The 20,496-nt window shown below is 31.8% G+C and overlaps 1 protein-coding gene across 1 annotated transcript; it reads left to right on the plus strand.

Moving 5' to 3' along the window:
* Window positions 1-2,749: 2,749 nt before the first annotated feature.
* On the plus strand, window positions 2,750-18,167 carry LOC131663903 (uncharacterized). The gene is made up of 6 exons (XM_058934662.1): window positions 2,750-3,198; window positions 5,454-5,659; window positions 10,878-11,013; window positions 12,018-12,151; window positions 14,816-15,083; window positions 16,580-18,167. Exons 1-6 carry the CDS (start codon window positions 3,126-3,128, stop codon window positions 16,657-16,659), a joined length of 897 nt encoding a protein of 298 aa, XP_058790645.1. The 5' UTR covers window positions 2,750-3,125; the 3' UTR covers window positions 16,660-18,167.
* The last annotated feature ends 2,329 nt before the right edge of the window (window positions 18,168-20,496 follow it).

Below are 20,496 nucleotides of genomic sequence, written 5' to 3' on the forward strand. Positions count from 1 at the left end.
AAGATCACAAAAAGTGTATTCATCAATCAATGCCTACGAGTTCACGTTAAGATGGCGTGTTGCTGCCTCTCGGTTCTCTGATGTAATTTGCCGTTTCGTTGATGATGGTACTACAACACAGTCGCGTTATTCCCCGAGCTATACTTAATTGTGGGTTGTGTCGGCCACCCTGACTTTTATGATATATTACGGTTATGATCGTACTACGAATGCCGTGTGTAAACCTCGCGCTCGCTTCATAGATCTATCTATCCAATAATATTTAACATACCCATACTACAATAATCCCTGCAAAGAATATACGTCTTTGAAATTATAAAAGTTAATTTTTCACCAGATTTTTGTTGTATTCGTTCTTTTTTTCTTATTGAGAATTGTGTATGAAATTTCACTTCACCATCGAAATACAATCTTTAAAATCAGAAAGACAGAAGAAAGTAAAAATCTTGAATATGACTGAATTATTGTGGCTCAGAAAATTCAATTCTTAGATTGAAAATAATTATGAAAACGATAAACTGTTTTTAAATTCTCCGATCTATAGCCTTATTGAGATTCCTGTATGAACAGATATAAATAGAAAAAATATAATATATTGCAAATGTTTATTTCAAAATAACAAGTGCGTTAATGTGCGGGTAACAGGTGTGACGTTGTAAACATTTAAAATTTTGGATTTTATTTTAAAATATTCAATATTATAACGAAAAATAAAATTAAAAATATTATTTTTACTGAAATAACAGACGTTAATATGACTGAGCTAGATATTCGAGTAGGAATTTCATAAATTTAATACTCGTAAATATAGATAATAAGAAATAAATTGGTTTACATTAGTTGAAAAAAACAAAAATAATTTAATATACTTCAAAGCTTTGAATACAAGCTATAGATCATACTGTATATTGCGTTAGTATCTCAGACCTGCAAAATGAGATCGTATCGTTAAAAAAACGAGCTTCAGGAAGTTAACTGTATCATCTCACGCAACAACTAAAGCAGTTTTAACAATTTTCAGTTACGATTCGTAGTTTACTTTTCGTAAGTACATCATTCTCACATTAAGGACATGAAAATCACGCGTTATACGATATATATATTGTACAATATACTCGCATATAAATTTTGAGTTCAGAACTCGAACTAAACAATAATCGTATTGAAGTTTTAGAAATGAACTTTTGCTCTAGTAAAACTTGAAAAAGATACAACTTCGAAGCAATGTTAATGTAACAGTACATTTAAAATGAAATTGTAGCGATGGATATTGATATAAGCGCTTAACTTATTGCGATGGAAAATAAGTATAACCCAGCCTTATCGTTGGAATACACAGAAATTATTTGAATATGTATAAAATCAGTAGTGTGTAGAAAGAATATCAGTAGTATATAATGTTGCAAGTCATACTCAAGATTTGGAATTACAACGTAGAATCCGTAACTCCTTAGAGTTAGAACTCTTGTGTTGGTGCTCCAGAAATGGATCTCTAACGCTGGAATTCCATGGTTGGAGATCTGCAGATTCAATGCTATAGGTCTGCAACGATGCAGTTACAGTGCTTTTCGTCACTATATATCTAAGTAAGAGTGGTAAAATAGCTAAAATGCTATAGTGAATGAAAAATTATTCGGTTCTGGTCCTCAAAAATGGACATTTTTTTAATAGAAATAAGTAACCGTATACGCAAGGTAATATTTGCGTGTTATTTTTAACATGCGATTTAAGGCATCAATCCAAATGGTAGATTCGTCTAGATCTTGGTATATAAGTACTACAGCTGAGATTTATTGTCGTTTTTTCTGACTTGTGAAAAATTTTTCATAGCGCAGTCTCAAGTTAAGTATGGTATCGCGAGGGCAAATGCATTAGGGGTAACGTGTTTTAGAGAAGAACTGAGTTAAGAAAAAGTGCATGAAGATAGCCGCAGAAGTAGCGGTGGTAGTGTGTAAAAAAAAGAAGAAAAAAATTACTCAATTCCGAGAAAGAAAGAGAAAGCTCGGCGAAGAAGGAAACTAAGAAAGATTTAAGGACGAATGAAAGCAGGTCAGCAGCTAGTCAGACAGCAACACAATGCCACGGATAAAACAAGAACAAAGATGACAAGGACAAGTGCAGAGCTGAGATTTCAAGTAACGTATATATACATGCTTCCTAATTCGAGTGCTTAATTGTTCCGTCGTCTAGACTTTGTCAATTAGATATTACTTCTTAAGCGTAAATTGATATTATTATCACGCAATAAACTGGTAAAATATAAAATCTTGAAACATTGTTTCATGCCCAAACAAATTACCAATCAATAATGAAGGTTAAAAACAATATTAAAAAATTATGTGCAAGTAGTTCGAAAGGCGCAATGATCATTAATCAAAGCAGAAAGCGATACAGTTTTGTGATCTATTTGTTATCGGGCGTAGTTACTCACTTTAATTCTTCGTCATTACAGCAAAACTGCGCAATTCTTCAGAGTCGAGGTAGAGAGAGTACATTTGTTACAGGTTATTTCTCTGCGTTTAGCCAACGATTCTTCAAATCTCAACGTACATAGAGAGAAAGCGCGGCAGCTCCCAAACTATATTTGCCGCAACAGCACGCATGCACGAGGAAAGGAGGGAGGCCAGAGGGATAGAATTGTAGCGCAGACTCGGAGTCAAATAGAGACTGTGGGTGGGGAGGAGTGGAAAAGTGAGCTCTCTCTCTCGCTCTGGCTGAGGTTGGGGCTGGGACAGGAGTGTGTCGCAGTCTCCGCCGGTCCGCCGCGCTCGTGTTGTGTCTCGGCACACACTGACCTTTACTACTTGTACGTGTTAATTTTAGCGAACGGTATATATGGTTAACCGAGTCTCGTTTGTAGAGGCCTGAGTGTACAATTTTATGACATGGGTTTACTGCTACATTTCTCTTGGGATTGTCCGTGTACCCTACGATGTAGGCCTTTCAGTACAGTTTCGTTGAATTTCTTATTTCTTTTGGATACAAGTTGACTTTGACATCGCATTTGATTGCGAGTGCGTGAGTGTTTAACTTTCGACATTTATTGGCCCGCTGTAAAAAAATAATAGAAGTGTGTGCTCTGACGTAATATTGTGATTTTGAAGAGTTCAAGTCTATATTGAACAATGAGTTACCAAGTTTGGAAAACTATGTATCACACTGTCCAAATACTACTTTTGATTTTTAATTATCTTACAGGTTCGTATGATTTCATTTCCTTCCTAATTCTTGATTATGATTTCTGTAATTGAATCGAACTGAATTTCCCATAATTGAAGTGAACGAAATTGAATTATTTGAGATTATATATCAGATTTTCATATACTTTGCTGCGTTATCTCTCTGTTTGCTTGAACAATTGATACTTAAAAGCTACATAAAACCAACACTACAATTTTTAGAGATATCGTTAGTTATAGTAATTATTCTCATTTTATTTATCAATAATTACAATTGATTCTACTAATAAATGTACAAAATTCTTTTCTATGTTCACTATCAATCAGCCTGTCATATCTTTTTGTAAATCTCTTCAATACCGAGTTAGAGTTTCTTCACATATCATCTTTAATAGAGACTGGAAATAATAAATTAATTTGTGATACGCAGCTCAGTGATAACAGTCATAGACCTACTAATGTTATTGTTATTATTTAATTGTATATGTATTTAAATACGGCTTCAGCATTAAATTGACTTAAACAAAGTTTAAATAAGTGTATTACTACGTGAAAGGATAAGCATTGAACAGTCATCGTGTAATGAATCGGGGAATTCAGACTATCAATCATATACAGTGACATCATTGTACACGTAACTTTTATCAAAGGCATGTGTATGGCATACATATTTATAGCAATTTTACGATATTAGTACGGAAAGGAAGTAATAAGTATATAAGAGCGAACGTGAAATTCATACAAAATAATTGATGAAAGTTCTTATCGTAATATCGACGTGTAACGTTTGAGCAAATGACTATAACAAGGTCTTATATTAATATAGGGCTAATAAGCTAATAAAATTAAGTATTACGAATATTTCGATAGATATTTTTCTTATCTAGTTTCATCGTTTCATTGAAAGCACGACAATCTTATCCCATCCCTTTGACTTGTTAGTTCTCGTTCATTGGATTCTAGAAGTTTCAAACTATTCATAAACTAGTTATATCGTTATCGCATTTTATCATTCCAAATAGATACTCAAACATTCACTTCACAATCGAACAAATCACACGCTCGTAAGAACTCACATTACATATTCTGCCCGCCTTTTTGCTTACTCATAGACACATTGAAATTACACATGTTCGATTAGACTCGCGATTAGTTGTCGCGTAAATTCAACTATTGAGATAACACAATGTAGGGTTATTTGAAAGGCAGACGCTCAGAGCTTAAGGTTTAGACGCGGTCTCGAAAGTCGATAGTTGATGCTTGTGGCCACTCGCTTCTCAACTTTATCTCCTCCTTGGACGGCACTGGTTTTCTGTAGCTCTGTATTGTACATAAGTAAGCTTTTGAGTCTCTGTTATCGTATTGATAGTTTGAGCTTTTTTCTTATCTGTTTTTACACGCTGGATACATTTCCGCGCTGTTTCGACATTTTTGATTATAACGTGTGATTTTTAGTCGCAGCTATTGATGTAAAGTTAATTATTTGTTTGTGTGTGTTTTTTAAATCTATGTATTTACTTTCAAAAACAATCTCGATGTATTGCATCATAAAGTAATACTTTATCTGGATTCTCAATATGAATTATTGAGCAATAATACAGGTAGATAACTTACTATTGAATATTTTGGAATTTATTTACTGAAACCCCACATAAGTCAAATTTTTAAACAGTAAGGAAATAAAAACGTAGTTTATATTACATGACTGAAACTTCATGGAAAATTCATTAGAAGAGTAGAAAAAGCAAATCTCCGTTTTCAGATTACAATTTAACAAATATTAAATTGGAATATTACCATTTACAGAATGTAATCATGCGTGTTGAATATTATTTGGCATAAATGGTATTTGCACGAAAATTCTGATTTTCCAACTGCTTTGTTGTTCATTTGTGCTTTTCTTCTTGAACAGATGTAATAAAGAGACTAACCGTTTTATATCTTTTTCAAACAAAAAAAATAGAATATAGATTAATTGAAACAGTTAGCTATTCAGATACAGACAGATACAGATTGCTAAGTAAAAAAGAATAGAAATTATGCTATATGCTTCTCAACATACCGAAGGCCATTTATACGGAGGTAGTTTTACAGTCTCAATAAAGCTTGGTTTTTGTTTTAGAACGGTCAGCACCATTAGTGCTATTATTCGCAAGTGCTGGCTGTAAAAGCAGAACGAGAGAGGATCCATTTAGCCTGGTTCGTCGCGTTTGGCGGCGACTGGCACTGGTCAAATCGAGTAAAGGCGCTAGTAAGTTTTGCTTGTGTTCGCAGGTATAGAAGCTCTTCGCATGACAGCTCTGAAAATTCCACAGCACGTAGTGCAGAATCAAACGGTGCGGATGGAGTGCAATTTCAACCTGGACCGGGAAACTCTCTACTCGGTCAAGTGGTACAAGGATGGACATGAGTTTTATCGCTACGTGCCCAAAGAACATCCAGCCGTACAAGTCTTTCCTTTACCTGGGGTCAACGTCGACGTGAGTGTTCTTTCCCTGCCACTTACAATCCTTTTTTTCTCATGTCTACTTGTAATCATACGCTGTAAAAGATTTTATACGTGAACAGCCTTTCTGAAAAAATTTCGCACGATTTATTACTCATCAGACATTAAACCTTTTTCTTTCTCGAATCCAATTTACAGTGTAGGTAGGAGAAGGCGTTGGGAGACAAATTAGAGAAGAACAGCATCAAACATAGGCTTTTCAAATTCGTACTTCAGTTAAATGCAAAAGCCACTCAAAAAAATATTTGCAGATAGTAACAATTACCTAGGCGGATTTGCACTCTAAAAATCAATTAAATGGAGTCATGATTATTGCTTATGATGACATTTTTTTTACTTGAATTCAGCTATTATTTGTTGAAAAGATGGAATAGGTTGCTTAATCCTAATAAGGATTTAAGATACTTCCTTTAAACGAGTAAGAAATAATATAAGTGACGTTACCAAAAATTGCAAAACCTCTTTCTGTATTGAATCTTTTGAATAACTATTTCTTTCTTCCAATATTAATTTACTTCGAAATGAATTGCTCGTTGCATAGGTTATATAGCTTCCATATGTTAATATATAGCTTCAACGAAACACGAGCATTTAAATAGATTAACCAATAGGTACACTAGGAAGATGAATTGAAGATTATTTTTTATGACACAGCTTAAATTTCCTCATTATATATGATTCACATTTTGAAATAGTTCACTTAAACTCGTTTATTGGATTAAATTGAAAAATATAAATTAAATTAAAAATAAAATTTAAAAATATACTATTTTAAATCAATCATAATTCAGTTAATTTGAAATAATATTTTTATTTAAATTAAGATGGATTTTATATACTTCCTATGATGTTACTAGTATGTAATATTCAAATAAAAAAATTGCTCGAATATTTAATCACAAGATATTATAATTCTTCAAGATATTACTATTACGTTTGAAGGATACTTTGAGGCAGATAAAACAGAATAATCATAACTTTGAAAACACTTTATAAATGATTACATTACAGTAGTAGAAATAATGTAGCTTCATATATTAAATGTAAATCGCGAGCGAGAAACTCCTGAATACAAATAGAGTTATTAAAGATAAAAATAGTAATGGCCTACACGCGTTTTTCTTGTATAAATGCACTTAGGCGTTAGCTGCAACGCAAAGAGGAAAACACGCTAAAGGGGGACGAGAGTTGGTACTTGAAGATAGGAATATTGCTCAAATAAATAATATTTGTTTAGCATTTCCGAGAAATGGCTTCACGAAGAAAAATGAAGCTGCGGTTACTCAGTTGCACGAATGATTTTTATCTTCATACATGCGTGACCGACTTTTTTCCCTTTTTTTCAATCGACCCTTTAATGCCTTCAGGGATTCGTTCTTTTTTCGCCCAGCTTAAAAACGAAAAGCAAAACAAAAATGAAGAAGATAAGAGGCCAAAAGGGGCGGAGAAATACTGTTGGAATGCTATTGGGAAATCATTTCACTCTTATACACGTGTAGATACCCTTCTGGCGCCCTGTTTAATATTAACGAAAGCTTTCGTACCTCGAGGCCAGGTATACATATAATATATGTTGTCAAAGAATTATATCACTGAAGGAACATGCTTATCGGCGCCTCACTGATACAGAGAAGATCATTTTTATTACTAAAAATAGGATAAATATCTTGATTGATCAGTGAATCGCATTACTATTGAGACTATGATAATCTAATAATAAAGTTTAATTTTGATCCGCTGCATCAAACACAGAACCGAGATAAAGTAAGAAAAATTTTGAAAATTAACTGAAGTCGACCACAAAACTTTATCTGCATTGCCACGAAAGAAATTTTAATCAGCTAACTCAACTTTCACTTCAAAGACTAAAAGAGTAATAATAAAAAAATCTTTTATAAGATATTTTGGGCTGAATGAAAGAAAAAGAATACATTAAAATGCAACTTTTGAAGATATAATGTTCATTAAAAGTTCCCGACTAATTAAAGTTCTACAAGAGCATTTTCTGGTAACATTCTTGAGTATTTTCCTGAGTAGAAGCTTTTACAGCTAGAGAGAGAAAAAAAAGCTTCGTCTAATTTTCGTTTCCTGGGAATTAAAGCCGAATTCGCGCGAGCGCGCGACTCATTGAATTAAGCGGGGCGCTAGTATAAAACTTGTTCACTACTGAAGTTGCAATGAAAGCTAGTCGGCAGCTACGCGACACTATGCAGAAAACAGAGAAAAGTTTAGTCTCGTCGGCTAGACGCAAAACAAGCGCTTTATTCACATTGAATCAGGGCGCTGCACGAGATATTTTCATACGAAATGTACAGAAAGAGAGGCTGTTTTATAAGTATAACTAGTACTTCGCATTTTTCGCCCGTTTCAAGATGGAAAACTCATTAATCGTACCTATAGTAAATAAAAGTAGCTGTATACAAGCTCTTTTATTACGAGAGAAATTGAGTCCAGTCTATTATTGACATACACGGAAAAGCAAGTAGAACTTTAATTGACAAATAACTTCTTTAAATTAAAATCCTGAAGAGATACTGTTTTAACAGCTATAAAACCCTCCAAGTTTAAAATGTTACAAATATTTTTCTTTATACTGATTATCGACGATTTATTCTTTTGATATTTATTGATTTCATGACTGCATAAGCATTTTTAAAAAAACTGTAAAAATATGTCGATTCAGTTGATATCGTTTGTTTTGCGTATATATTCCGTATGAATTATTTTTTTCAAACAAAACTTTTTTCCCATTTTTTTCATACTTCTTATAATCTGGTGAAAAATAGGAATCGTAAATTATGTTATAGAAATTGATTTGAAATAAAACATTCATGTTATTTAACTAAAACATAAAACGTATAATCTCAAAACTGATGACCGTTCTATTTTTTTCTCTTACGATCAGGTTTCTAGTTACAAAGTTTCATTTTCTTGCTAGCGTACAGACGAACGTGACCTTTCCCAACAACGTCCGGATTAAAAAATCTGTTACCCCTTGCTGGTTGCCCATTCCGTTCAGTCGAACTAAAATCAATGGCTTCTGATATCTTTTTTAATAAAAAGAAAACGCACTAAAAAAGAAGAAGAAGACAAGAAGAAAGGAGGCGAAGTCATGGTTGGTCCGTAAGGTGATAATGGAAAAAAGTTAAGAGAACGAGTGAGAAAACGAGAGCACAAGACAGAGAGAGAAAGAGAAAGAGAGAGAAAGAGAAAGAGAGAGAGATAGACGTACAGACAGAGAGAGAGAGAGAGACGCGGCGGTAGGGAGGGAAGGGGGTAAGAACGTGATTTAACCGTAAATTCGGGCCCCGCAAACTCAAACGTGCAGTGGAAATAGAATGACTCGTTTCCCAGCGCCGCGTAGCATCAGGAAATCACAGAAGTGTCCTTTGTTCTCATGGCGGGACGCCTCTCGTAATTTTCCCAGCTATACCTTCTCTTATCTATCGACTGCGTGTAGCGTATGTGTAAGTGTGTGATAAGGCACGTGCCATTTGTTTATCAGACCAACCACCACCATCACCACTGGTGCCAAGATATTGTCGTTCCTCTGATAATGAACAGCGTGACGACGCCAATTTTGGCACACCTTGAGTATACGCAGTGCTTGCTCAATCATTGTTTTTGCACATGAGACACTATAATTACATATACTATGTTGGAGAGACGCGCTCATGCATTTAAACCACTGGCAAGAAACATTTTTAACTGAATTCTGCTTCGTGAATCACTACCCAACTTTTCATTCTTCGAATGAATTCCTCCGTTTATTTGCTTTAAAGACTCTTTTCCCAAACGTGTCACAGATTGGAATACATTATTTATTGAATTATTTAACTTTTTGAAATATTAACTTGCCTGGGTAATCTTTTTCTGTATGAAGGATTTTATGGTAAAGCATAATTAACATAAGACATTAAATTAAATTAAAACAAAAATTTATAATTATTTTATGATTTGTGAGTAAAGTAGTGTGGCATAAACACAAGCTATTACGTTAATCTAGCGTTGCACCTGGTAGCGGCCAAACTTTGTACGAAAGTTACTTGCGCTTAACTGTGTCAGTGATTATAATTCCCGCTGATTTAACTGTTTGAGCTGTGTTTCATTTCTTTATATGTACATACAAATTTCAGTTGAATACTTTAATAGTACCGACCACAGTATTTCGAATCACTCTAGAAAACAATTGTTTCGTCGATAACAGTACTTTAGATCAGTTTACAGTTTAAAATGCCTTTAAAACCAATGTTTTACTAAACTTTTTTCTTTCCATTGAACATATCTTATAGCTTTCATCATTACTTGGGTATAAAAAGTGAAAATTGTTAGAAGCGCACGTGAAACTTAAAGTAGCTATTAAATTACTTCCGTATTTTTTTGTTGAATAATAATATATGTTTAATATAATAATAAATAAGCACAATACGGCAAAATCTAACTAGAAAAGTTTTTTTTAATTTAATTTAATTTATGGAAGCTACCCATTCACATAATTAGTGAAGATTTGTCTTTGGACAAAGTTTGTGTAAATTCCATTTGGCTACGCACGCGTGATAGCTTTATAATTATTAGATTGAAAAAAATTTACTTCTAAAACTTTGTAAGCATATACATTATGAAAAATGTCAAAGTTGATGTTCAATTTATTTCCACTTCGAAGCAAGGACTGAATGATTGATTGATTTTTTAACATTGTACATCTGTAAGAGTTAAAGTCAGTTTTGCAAATAGTGTATATCTTGAACATTTTGTTTTTTTAAATTAAGCTTTAAATCAATTTGTATAAGTCATTTAATAATAGCCTGGTTCTTTTTGAAAAAAAGACTGTTGCTGACCACTTTCGAAAATAACTTTGTAGAATCTTTAGCATTGTTTGTAGAGTTGATTTCTTGAGAACTTTGAGCAAATTGGGACTGTGAGTTGATTGGTTTATCTTGGTAAACCATTTTTTCGGTAAATGTAATTACGTTTTCAATTAGTAAATGTTCAAGCAACTGGACCCTAGCGGCACTAGCCGTGTTAAACTCTGGTACAAACTACTTGTAAACACTGATCCAGACAGTAGTCGAAAATACGTCTAACTCGCATGACTATAAGAACCGTACTGTCAACATTTTGTTTTAAAATGAAATCTAAGAGAATTTAATAATCAAAATTGAAAAGACAAACCAATGTTCAAATTGTTACAGAAACGAAAGTCAATAGAAAGATCGATAGAGCTACGGCGAGTAAGTCACGAGAGTACAGGCCGCTACAGGTGCGAAGTATCAGCTGAGGCACCAGCTTTCCACACCGTCTCGAATCACGCGGATATGACCGTAGTTGGTAAGTGTCACATTGTCTATATATATATATATATATATATATATATATATATATATATATATATATATATATATATATATCCACTATCGGATAAGGTGTAGGCCGAGGCTCAATTATCTGATTACTCAATCCTCGACCAATTTGTCCTTATCTGTCGGATCTACCTTTAACAAGCTACTAATGAAAGTGCACAATTAGCGCTTATTCAAGAGCTACCAAGTTTTATGGTTCGTCTATATTCTCCTCTCCTCGTGTTATACGAGACCACTGCATTTTTATCTCGATCTGTATCTTTTGCCCTATCTTTCAGTTCAGAATTGGCATTTTCTTGGTATTTTTGGATCTTTCCTCAAAAGTTGTTGGCATTACTTTTATTTATGTAATCATCAAGTAAATACGTTACAAATAATCACATAAAATGAGTTTAAGTTGATTTTAAAATGTAGAGTAAGTTTACGCCTATGTTCTGTACCAATCGTTTCCTTCTTTCTCTTCCAATTAAAACACGTACTCTGAGTTCAAACCCGTCATTTCACGTACTATTTCCTTCCGTGCTTTTGACGCTAAGTTTTTTTTTGTTTTTGTATCATCACCTTTCACTCGTCGTTCTCGTATGTATAGTCTCGAAGTTCTCATTTTTCTTTATTGTTTCCAACAAACACTCGTTATTTCTTCCACACGAGACTATTAACCGAGATGCCTCGGTACGAGTCTTCCGTGTGTCCATTTTTTACTTTTTTTTATATGTCACCAATCTTCGTGTATCTTATTTACATATTCGATCGATGTATGAATAGATATAGATTGTCAATGTCTGCAGCGTGTGAGTATAATCATTACATTATTTTAGCAAATTTTGAAGTAGCAATTTTTAAGTTACCTTGATTAATATAAATGCATCGCATTATCCAATTAATTAATTTATAATCGTAAAAAGCTTAGTATAGACACCATACATTACAATAAAGTAACTGATTAATTTACATTCTTATTCCTTTGCATAGTGTTACCGGAGCAAGGCCCTAGAATAAGCGGAACCAAGGTAAAATACCAAGCAGGTGACTTGGTACGACTAAACTGTACTTCCGCTCCCTCGAAACCGCCTGCCACATTGATGTGGTATGTCAACGAGGAACCAGTAGGTACCTATTTAATTTAACAAACATTTATTATTCAACTTTATGTGATATACCTAGTGAATGAAATATTTAAGCAATTACTGTAATTCTCACATTAGAAATGTACAACGTTGAAAAATTAATTCAAAGAAAAAGTGAAAAATTATTTTTTTACATGAAAATACATTGTTAATTAGAATTGGAAACTATTTATCTCACTTATTATTGTAACGTGTTGCTTGCTTGTCTTGCTGTATTTTTATTTAAAGCTTTCGCGCGCAAGCTTTAAGTTGCTGACTTAGAAAGCTTTAAAATTTTTGTTAATTTAACGAGGATTATATGTTGACAAACTATATGTTTAAAAGGAAATTTGTTAGCACCAAGTATACAGTAACGTTATTTGTTGGCAGAAATAGAAAAATTATTATGTCAATCTCACAGTTTATATTATTAAAATGGAAAAGTGTGACAGCAATTTTCATATAATACGGATTTTCTCGAAAGTAAAGCATTCATATTTATAAGTTACGGAAGGTTTTACTATATACGAGTTAAGAGTATACTTGGATATTTGAGATTAAATACTGTGTTACATCTAACATTTAAATTTTCATTATTTTATAATGAATCAAAGGCTATCAAAAACGAGAACATGGAAATATATCGTATTAAGTTTTTTATTCAAACTTCTACTTCAGATTGATATAAAATTGATAGATTTTCAATTATTTGAATAATCATATACATACTTTCTTTTGCTTCAGTTATATGGATTTCATATCTCTGTATCTTATCATGATACCAGCATGTTATTTTTTATTATCTGTAAATACCATTTTGATAATCATAATATTTTCTACATAAAATTTGAATTTTCAAGATATTATACGGGAGTATTTTTTTAAGGATTTTGTAAGATCACAGTTCATCTTCATGAATATGTGAACGAAAACATATTGAAATACATTAACGTTTCAAAAAAATTTACATTATAAATATTACGTAGCTTATCATACTGTTTTTGATTTAAAAAAGAAAAAGTTCCAAATTGGACTTGATTTTTTATGTACGTTCGTTCATTCCTCTGGAACAGTTTAATCGATTTCAATGGGAGTATGTTCATTTGAAAATATATACTTTTGAGGTCTTACAGTCTCGTTTTATTTTGATAATTTGAAGTATAAAACATTTGAATTTGTTATTTTTTTTAAATGAATCTTATTCCATCAATCAACGTAAGCACGTACAACGATCTATTGGTATGGATCTATGTCGCATCCTGACGGCACCTGTCCTAATTTCTACTTTCTTTGACGGATGCGATTTTCTTTATGTAAAGAAGAGGGAGATACGTGACGTTAATCCTAGAAGTAATATGAGACCGAGCAAAGTGTCAACTTTATAAATCAATGTACGACTCTTGGAGCTTCATGAACTTCTTCACCGCTACCTGATGAATTCTTATATAAATAAGAGCAAGAATAATAAAAGTATAATTTAAAATAATGTTTATTTTTCAGTTAGCTTAAAATGCTTCTCTTGTTATAATAAAGATTTTAACTAAAAAATTATTTATTTGGATTCATTAATAATCTTTTATATCAAGAGAAATTCTATTAGTACGGGACTCCTAGACCGATCAATAAGAGATAAGGAATAATTGAAATGAACTGGGATACGATAGTATAAACTAAATGAAGAACGCTTAAGATAGTGTGCTATGTTAGTCTCGGAAAAATGTAGCAATATACTTTTGAGTTCCAAATTTCAAATAAGAATAATAATACAAATAAAAATAATAATAATAATAATAGTAATAATAATAATAATAATAATAATAATAATAATAATAATAATAATAATAATAATAATAATAATAATAATAATAATAATAATAATAATAACAGAAAAATGGAAATTGTAATAAATAAAAAAATTGAGTATGTAGTTTAATTTAATTTTTTCAATTATTTAATTTTTAATTTTTAAATATTTTGACCACAAATATAATTGAAAAAATTTTTATATGAATAATTGTTCGATTAATAAATGGAATTTAATTTTGAGATACAATCGCAATATCATCCGGTATCCTTCCATGCGTTATATATTTCTTGTTCATAGAAGCTTATGAAAAAATAAACAAGTCAAAACTAAGTGATCGACTCGATACAAAAATTTCTAGCATGTGCAGCAGTGAAAAACGTTGGTCTATATTAAAAGCATTAGGTCACATGTGCGTATAAAGTTTATAGACCACGTGAAGCTTTATAAAGGAGTCACAGGAAGGCTTTTAATCCTATAGATGAGGTTTACTATGAAGATATATATATATATAAATATATATATACATATATATATATATATATATATATATATATATATATATATATATATATATATATATATATATATATATATAACTGAGGTGAAATTTTGCGACAAAATCAATGCATTCTCAATCGTCAACGTTGCTTTTCAATTTCTAACTGGTTTGATTGTTTTTAACTTACTGGTTTGATTGAAAGTGGATTTTTTTGCACCGATAAGGAAATCGTAGTTTTTTTCCTTCGCGACTACTCTTTCAACTTTATTTTACAAAGTTTCGAGAAATTTATTCCACAAATTAGTGTATTATTAACTTGCTAAATGAGAAAAGAAGGAAAATAATCCGTTGATTTCAGGTGGATAGTAAACATCTAAAAGGGCCGCATAATATAAGCGTAGACGCGGGCGGGTTAAGTTCATCACAGCTTGGATTGGAGTTCCGCTTGTCAGCGAAGCACTTTCGCCGAGGCGATATGAAGCTGAAGTGCTTGGCGACGATTTCGTCGCTCTATTTACGTAGCGACGAGCACCGTGTTGCCGGGGACGAGCGATTTCTCAAGCAGCCAATGGAAAGTCGTGAGACCCGTGCACAGAGCCACACAAGGAACGCCAGCTCCTCCCAAGGTATATACCCAGGTTAAGCCTCTTACGTACACGGCCAATTCTTCTGTTTGCTTTACACCAAGTTTGCTTTACTGATTCGACGCCAAGGGAAATCTTTTTGCCTGCTACGCGCTTTTGTTCTCTCTCACTCTTTCGTCGCCTTTACTGCTGCCACTAGAAAGCTTTTCACTTTGCACCAGCAAAATCTCGTTGGACTAGTAATTTCTTTTTGCTACAAAGAACAGTGTTTCTTTGCTGCTGCGGCTTGAATTTGAGTTTTGTATAAGCTTCTTTCACTTGACGTTTACAACGTCAACGCTACTCTGGATTAAGCGTTCGCTTTTGATTTGTAGTTCAACTCTTGGCAAATGGGAATTACACTTTTTCAAAGTCAATATAACTGTCAACCAATCGTGGACCTTTTGTTTTTTTCATAGTTAATGAAATTCTACTTAATGATATCGCAAGGAGAAAACCACTGACATTTTAGTCTACACGTAACAAAGTTGTCGATATTACTGAAATATACATTTTTTTAATAGTTTAACTTCATTTTATGGAGAAATGGTTTGCCATTGGAAAAACTATGATATTTTTTGATATGGTAACGGTTATAAACTTGTGTAGCTGTATCTACCTGAGAAAAGCTAGGGAGAAAAAGCAAACTAAGCGAGGTAAAAAATAACCCTCCCGCATTAGACTATAGCATAATATTTTTCTGTACGAGGAGTGGAAAAGTCAATTTAGAATGCATGCTACGTTTTGAGCGTGCGGAAAGTACACATTTCTGCACCAAGTGCAGAACATATTTTTTTTCACCATGCGTTAAATTATGTGTTATTGCATAAAGGCAGCTATGTACCACTCTGTAGTATATATACAAGCTAGAAAAAGAAGTTAAAAAATAATTATAGGGTGTCTAAATGCCATACCGCTATCATTGTTCACTTATAAAATAGATTAAAGTTAATTAACCGTAACTCACGAACATCGTGGTGGATAAATTTCAAATTTTACACGGATATTTAATGTCATATTTGCTGAATATCTCAAAGTTTGAATCGATTATTGAAATTTTATGTTTTGGTTTAGAGCAATCACAATACCTTTAGGTTTGTTCAATCTCTTATGAATATTTTACTTTGTCTTTAGTTTTTTAATATATTTTTTTAATACACGATTTCCTAATAGATACGTGAAGGTATTTATTACATTGTAAAATGTCAAAAAGGCTTAAACTGTAGAATTGCAACATTGAGAGATTAGTAGTGTTATCAAAATATTAACTTTTAACCAAAGAAAATCAAAAAAAGTTTTCTGTTGTAAGAAATTTTTTAATTTTAGACACATTTTTTTAGGTCGGATAGAAATTACATCAGTAACCTTCCTTAAATTACTTTTATAATTAGTTGTATTAAATGCATAGCAGTGCATGAACAATAAAATTTTATTTATGTACTTTTCAAATTAAAAATATCTACTGACATCGTATTTTTCTGGTTGTTATGTGTTCACAGGACCTGAAATATCTTCAATTTTATTAGTGATCATTTTAACTACTTTATCGGCATTTATGACTTGTACATTGATACGGTAACATTAAATGAGTATGGAATATCGGAAAAGGAGGAAATTAATTAAGAAGAAAAAAGTATAAAAAGCATTGGACACTGTAAGCATAAATGAGTGCTGTATATCAATGCTCGAAATTGTACATAAATATACAAATACTAGACATCAATTCGAGCGAAATTTTCGTTGAGCTGTTACTCGATTTTATGGTTTTCATAGCCGTTCCCATTCAATGCACTGCTACAGATGAACGACTCTCATGAATGGTAAATGAAAAGAAAGTATTTACCAAGGATATTCATGATATAAGTGTAGATAAAAACTTTCATTTGTACTTGTACAATCGAATTTAAAATGAGACTTTTTGGTCCTAGTTTCTACATTGATACGATAAAGAAAGTGAATAGTATCAGAATGTTGAAAGTGTAAAATGTTTGTTTTAATGCTCCGCAATCTTAAGTTCCTTCGTTACTTTCAAAGCTTCAAGAATATAGACGTTTATTGATATTTTTTGATAAATACTATGGCAACACGTACAAAACACAGCGTATAGATTGAGTGAGATAAAAGAATTTTTTTTCAAAGTAAGTATCTCGCTTTGTATACATAGGGAACATTGGCATACATTGTATGATAATTTAGGACGATTGACATGGCTTTCATCTCCTTGAAAATTATTGAAAATTATTAATAGTAAACCGAAGACTTATATAAGATATTTTAGTGATTTGGAATCGTATACGGATGAACATAAGATGGATAATTCATTTGATTATCATATCTTAACCCATTGCAACAATCTAAGAAGAACTCAACTTTCACAATAAACTTGTTACAGTAGTATTGCTCTCGGATATTTTCATGGTAAACTTATTACGAACAACTTTCTCAAATAGACATAATAGAATTTCTAATGAATATTCTATATCTATATATCTAACCTATATCCATAAAGCATGAATACATTTGGTTATGAAATTCGTACTCTGTAAACTTTGTAGTCAAGCTCTTAAGTCTATTATCATTTTCTTTCGCTTGCCAAAATCTATAGACAAGATAACTATTTGTTATACTTACCATTTATTCCATTAACTTAATATCATCAATTAAAGACTGTTGATACCATACATAAGTTTTATTCATATTGGAAAATAAGTCAAAAGCTATTATAAATATTGCTTGGTAATTATTAATGTTAATTAAGTACGTATTGTATTCCGAAGTACACTTTTTTGGTTTATTCACATTCTTTCAGAAGTTAATATTAATTCTTAAATAATTTTTGTTTATGATTTTTTATCTAATTATAGTTCTAATATTATTTAAAACGTTTTCTATACATTGATGGTTATCAAATTGTTAATCATGTGATTCCGAAATCGTGTATATTATTAGTTTGTCAATCGCCTGTACGTATTACTTTAATCAATATTATAAAGTAGCGGCCAGATGTCCAAGGTACAGTGTGATAAGGTGAAAATATGTTATAATATCATACTCATAAAGGTGATCGTATTATAATCTCAAATGTAAAGCTATAAATATGAATAAATGTTTTATATTTTCATGTAACATGCACTTTATATAATTATTATTTGTGATAATTAAACATTTCAAAGCCTAAATCAACGAGTGAATTCACAGATTACGGATAAATAATTGACTGACATTGTTAGGTTAAATATACATTTCTTCAATTACACTGTTTCCAATATTGGTTTTGCCGACCTTATCAAGCTCGTTATTTTAGCAAACATATTAGAATATAAATATTTGAATTATTAAAACAATATTGACTAATAATTAAATTAGTTATATATTATATTTAAAGTGTACTTAAATTGACTAGGTCTGTTAATCTTTATTTTATTAAAGATAAATATAAACAAGTTAATTGCTGATGTACATTGAATATTTAGCTATTAGAAATGGAAGTCCTTCATTTGAAACGAATTTGCTGTTTTATATTTTTAATATACTTTTGTACAGAATCAATGTAAAGATTTTTACTGGCAAATTTATGATTCAGTAAAAATTAACATAAATTTTGTTTATATTATATATACAAATCTTTCATTTCGGTTTCGACTATGTTATGTTTAGGAATCATTAATCAGAAAAAGATTTTATGGAATTATTTTGTTTCTAATAATAATAATTCTATACAGATATTTATATCAACAAAATGATTCATTTAGACCAGTTGGAAACTATTTATTGCAAGTTTACGTTCATTAATATAATGCTAATGATTAAGTTTAATGAGTTTGTGGGTCTGTTGGCGCGCGGATATAAAATGAATAAATTTTTAGTGTAAGTATGGCTTGCATTAATTTCCATGTTAATAAGCCGATTTTTCAATAATATGCATTCTCGCGAATTTGGAAAACGAAAATATAAAGGATGAATGGATGAGAAGTGGTGGCGGTGAGCGAGCAGGATTGAAAAGAGATAGCATATACCCGAGTTCATAATGCACACCCGAGTTCTAATCTACGATATTTGGAGGCTTTATTACGAATTCAATTTTCCACTCTCTCATGCAATCTGTTCAGAGCCACAATTTAAATGCGCGATATTGTGCGTGCGTATGAATAATTATAATGCGCTGCCGAGTGAAAGGATTATGGCTGCGAGTTACTCGATAACCAGCTTATCACTGAATTTGAAATTCAATTTACACTCCCTTTTTTACCTTCACTGATATCTTTGGTTCAATCACAACTACATTCTATAAACATCATTTTCATTAATTTATTAATTAATTTACTTTTATTCTACTGTTGAAAGCTCTTCATCGATGAAGAGATAGTAAAAAAGAGATTTAGAGAATTGATTTAAGCTCTTTTCAGTACAAAACTTTTAGTTTTATGTTAATCATTTGACCAGTTTATGAAAATTAACAGACAAAAGAACATACGACTTAACATCAATGAAACAAGCCATTGTTTTGTACACTATATTATAAAGTGTCTAAAACAGTTCCACTAGAATCCTGATAATTCTGATTGAAGAATGCAATCAGATTTTGATACGGAGGCCTTTTTAGTAACTCGTGAATATCTCACGTGACGACGGCCATTACATGCACCCGCTCACGCGCCTGGCAGGGAGAAGAGCGAGGATAGAGGAAGCAAGATAAAGCGATTTATTAAAGCTTTGCCCAGATAGCTCTTATCTGCTATTAGGTGATGTAATAACCACAAACCGAACTTTGTTAAACACTATTTCGGTTTCTGGCTTTAGAATATTAGTCCGCTTTCCGTGCGTTCTACAAAGATTCTTTTGATTTAGAGAAAATGTTCAATAATAATATCAAATAACTTGTTCATTGAGAATATCTTCATTAAGTTTATCAAACACTTGGAAGCAAATAGAGAGAGAATTTTCTCAGCCTCAAACAATCTATACTTTTCTAGGGCGCAGGTTTAATTTCTACTTACTGTTCATCATAGCAGTTCTTTGTTCCATTTAATCGGGTACTTTGGTCTCAGATCTTATGGCTCTTCTATTTTTTATACATCTTGATAATATCGAGGGATTTATCAAGAAAAAGAAAGTGCAAGTTGCGATTTGGAAGATATGTTTGCCAATGATGTGATGATAAATATTGATTTTCCCAAAGATTGGAATTTCTTCTTCTTGTGAAGAGTTGTAAAAGACATTCAGAAAATACTACAAATTATTGGAATTTTTTAGAAAATTACCAATGTAATATACTTTATAAATCAGGTCACATAGAATGAACATTTGTATACGTTTTTAAGAATAGTCGCTCTTGTTACAAAACAACTTTAACTGCGAAAAGACCGTTTCATTCACTGTAATGAAGTTCAAGAAAAAATTAAATAGTTGGCTGAAG

This window comes from Phymastichus coffea, unplaced genomic scaffold (genome assembly GCF_024137745.1).
Source record: "Phymastichus coffea isolate CEN01 unplaced genomic scaffold, Cenicafe_Pcof_1.1 PCOF00039, whole genome shotgun sequence".
NCBI lineage: Eukaryota > Metazoa > Arthropoda > Insecta > Hymenoptera > Eulophidae > Phymastichus > Phymastichus coffea.

What these genes read in the sequence shown, in the direction of transcription:
- LOC131663903 (XM_058934662.1), top strand. Translation starts at nt 3,126, where the DNA reads ATGAGTTACCAAGTTTGGAAAACTATGTATCACACTGTCCAAATACTA. An exon ending in GGTATGTCAACGAGGAACCA is followed by an intron (nt 12,152 to 14,815) that starts GTAGGTACCTAT and finishes CGTTGATTTCAG; the next exon opens with GTGGATAGTAAACATCTAAA. An exon ending in GAACGCCAGCTCCTCCCAAG is followed by an intron (nt 15,084 to 16,579) that starts GTATATACCCAG and finishes ATGTGTTCACAG; the next exon opens with GACCTGAAATATCTTCAATT.